Source organism: Belonocnema kinseyi, chromosome 4 (genome assembly GCF_010883055.1).
Source record: "Belonocnema kinseyi isolate 2016_QV_RU_SX_M_011 chromosome 4, B_treatae_v1, whole genome shotgun sequence".
Classification (NCBI taxonomy): Eukaryota; Metazoa; Arthropoda; class Insecta; order Hymenoptera; family Cynipidae; genus Belonocnema; species Belonocnema kinseyi.
In genome coordinates, this window is record NC_046660.1 from 33809277 (window position 1) to 33812311 (window position 3035).

Below are 3035 nucleotides of genomic sequence, written 5' to 3' on the forward strand. Positions count from 1 at the left end.
ATATTTAAAAGATTCCAAACGATTAAAAAAAATATTGTAATGATTTCCAAAAATATATTCAAAGATTTCAAAAGATTAAAACTATTTTTAAATATTCCAAGGATTGACCAAGATTTCAAAGACATCAACATATTTCAAAAGTTTTTTTCTTCTGATTTCACAAAGATTCCAAAAAAATTCGAAAAATATCAACATATTTAAAAGAAAATTCAAAGATATCAAAATATTTCAATGATTTCACAAACATTTTAAAATATATCCAAAGATTTCAAAAGATTCAAACTATTTTACATATTTACAAGGGTTCACCGAGATTTCAAAAACATCTAAATATTTCAGAAGTTTTTTTTAATGATTTCACAAAGATGCCAAAAGAATCGAAATATATCTACATATTTAAAAGATTTTAAACGATTAAAAGAAAATCCAAAGATATCAAAATATTTAAATGATTTCACAAAGGTTTCAAAAGATTCAAAGTATTTCACAGATTTCCAAGAGTTTGCCAAGATTTCAAAGATATTAAAATAGTTTGAAGGTTTCTTTAAAAATGATTTTACAAAGATTCCAAAACAATTCGAAATATTTGTATAAAAATATTTCAAACATTTCAAAAGATTAAAAATTTTCAAAGGTTTCAAATTTCAATGATTTCACCTAGGTTTGACGAAGGTTTGTACACCAGATTGGAGGAGAAATCAACTCATCGATTAAAATTGAATAAACTTACTCTAAATCCAGCATTTGAGCAGCTCTGAAAACATCATATTGTTTAAGTAAAACAGTTTTCTTTCTCGAACTTCGTCTTGGCTGATTTTCGGTGGGCTCACCGCCTTCCGAAGTACTCAATCGACTAGGTTCGTCTAAACCTTCAGTGTTGGTTTTCTCCATTGTGAGCTCGTTTGGATCAGATTCCAAAATTACTGCAGGCTTTGGAGATTTTGGATTTGACTTTCTCGGAGATTTTTGTTTTTTCGTTTTCGGATCGTCATCTAAGACGTAGGCAGATCCCTTTGGTACCAAGGCTTGAGCTTCTTGCTCGAGCCGAAGAATTTTGTAGGAATGAATCAACCAGGGATCGATGTACTGGTTGTGAATGAAACGGACAACTGTTACACCAGATCGTATGATTTGACGGAATTCTGATAACATCGAGAGGACTTCGCAAAGTGTTTCGCCTAACTTATGGAATGTTTCCTGAAATATCAAAAGGCAAAAAGGATAAATTAGACGCGGCGGAGCCTTTTTTCTCTAGGTAGGGACAGGAGAATAGACTTATAATATTGAATGGTACAATTTCTGCATAGTATAATAATGTTATAATAAATACAGATTATTCATAAATAATAGTAAATCAACGATAAATAGTAAATAATAATAAATACAGGTATCGAATTCATATTGCCAAAGATTTCGCAAAGATTTCAGATAGATTTCAAAGATTTTACAATGATTTCACAAAGATTACAAAAATTTATCAAAGATTCCAATGTTTTTCAATATTCAACGATTTCACAAAGGTTTCAAATATTTTTCAGAGATTTTGAATAAATTTAAGTGATTTTACAAAGACATTAATGATTTCCCAAATATTTCAATAATTTCACAAATATTACCAAGTATTTCAAAAATATTTCCAAAATTGCTAAGATTTTTCCTATATTTGAAAGATTTTATGAAGACGTCAAAAATTTCCCAAAGATTTCAATAATTTTACAAATATTATCAAATATTTCATAAAGCTTTCAAAAGGATTTCACAAAGACTAGAATGATTTCCCAAAGATTAAAAAAATGTCGCCAATATTTCGAGCAGATTTAAATGTCACAAAGACTTCAATAATTTTTTTAATATTTCTCAAAGATTTCGGAAATTTGTTTAATATTTCACAAAGGCACAAATGATTTTATAAAGATTTCAATGATTTCCCAAAGATTTGAAAAATTTCATAAATATTTCAAATGCTTCGCAAAGATTTTTAATAGTTTTAAAAGATTTCAAAAGAATTCAATTATTTCGCAAAGATTTCAGCAATTTCAAAAATACACGTATATAAAATACTTCAAAAATATTTTTAACGCAGTTGAATGATTTTCCAAAGATGTTGTAAAGATTTTGAATACTTCGTAATGATTTCAATTTTGTCGCAAAAATTTCGGATTGATTTACAAGATTTTACGAATATTTAAATGATTATTTAAAGATTTCACAAAGATTTAAATTATTTTTTTAAATATTAGGAAATATTTCAAATATTTTGCAAAGATTTCGGATAGATTTAAATGATTTCACAAAGACTTCAATGATTTCCTACAGATTTCAATAATTTAAGAAATATAACATATATTTCAAAAATATTCTCAATATTTTATCAAGATTTCAATGATTTCATAAAGATGTCAAATATGTCGTAAATATTTCGGATAGATTTAAAAGATTTAAAAATTATTTCATTCATTTCAAAAACATTATTAAATATTTATAAAATATTTGAAATATTTCGCAAAGATTTTACAAAAATTTCCATGATTTCCCAGCCAGCAGAAAGATTTTTAAGGTTTTGCAAAGATTTCGGATAAATTTAAAAGATTTAACGGATTTCACTGATTTCCCAGAAATTTCAAATATTTCATAAAGATTGCGAAAAGATTTAAAAGATTTCAATAATTACAAAAATATTGTCAAAAATGCATAAAATATTTGAAATATTTCGGATAGCTTTAGAAGATTTCAATGATTTTTCAAAGATTTCAACAATTTAAAAAATAAAACAGATATTTCAAATATTTTATAAAGATTTCAATGATTTCCTAAGGATTTCAGATATTTAGTAAGGATTTCGGATATATTTAAACGATTTAACAAAGATTTCAATAATTTAAAAATTATCATCAAATATTTATTAAACATTTAAAATATTTCGCAAAAATTTGCAAAGATTTCAACAAGATTTCCACACCACAAAGATTTTAAGGTTTTTCAAAGATTTTGGATAAAATTAAAAGATTTCACGGATTTTACTGATTTCCCAAAGA

The 3035-nt window shown here is 25.7% G+C and overlaps 1 protein-coding gene across 1 annotated transcript in view; it reads right to left on the reverse strand.

The window, feature by feature from the left end:
* Window positions 1–3035, reverse strand: part of LOC117171939 (general transcription factor 3C polypeptide 1) — a 41380-nt gene that overhangs the window by 13645 nt on the left and 24700 nt on the right. The window contains exon 8 of the mRNA XM_033359612.1: window positions 731–1197. Within this exon, the coding sequence (XP_033215503.1) occupies window positions 731–1197 (467 nt within the window). The remainder of the gene's footprint in view (window positions 1–730; window positions 1198–3035) is intronic.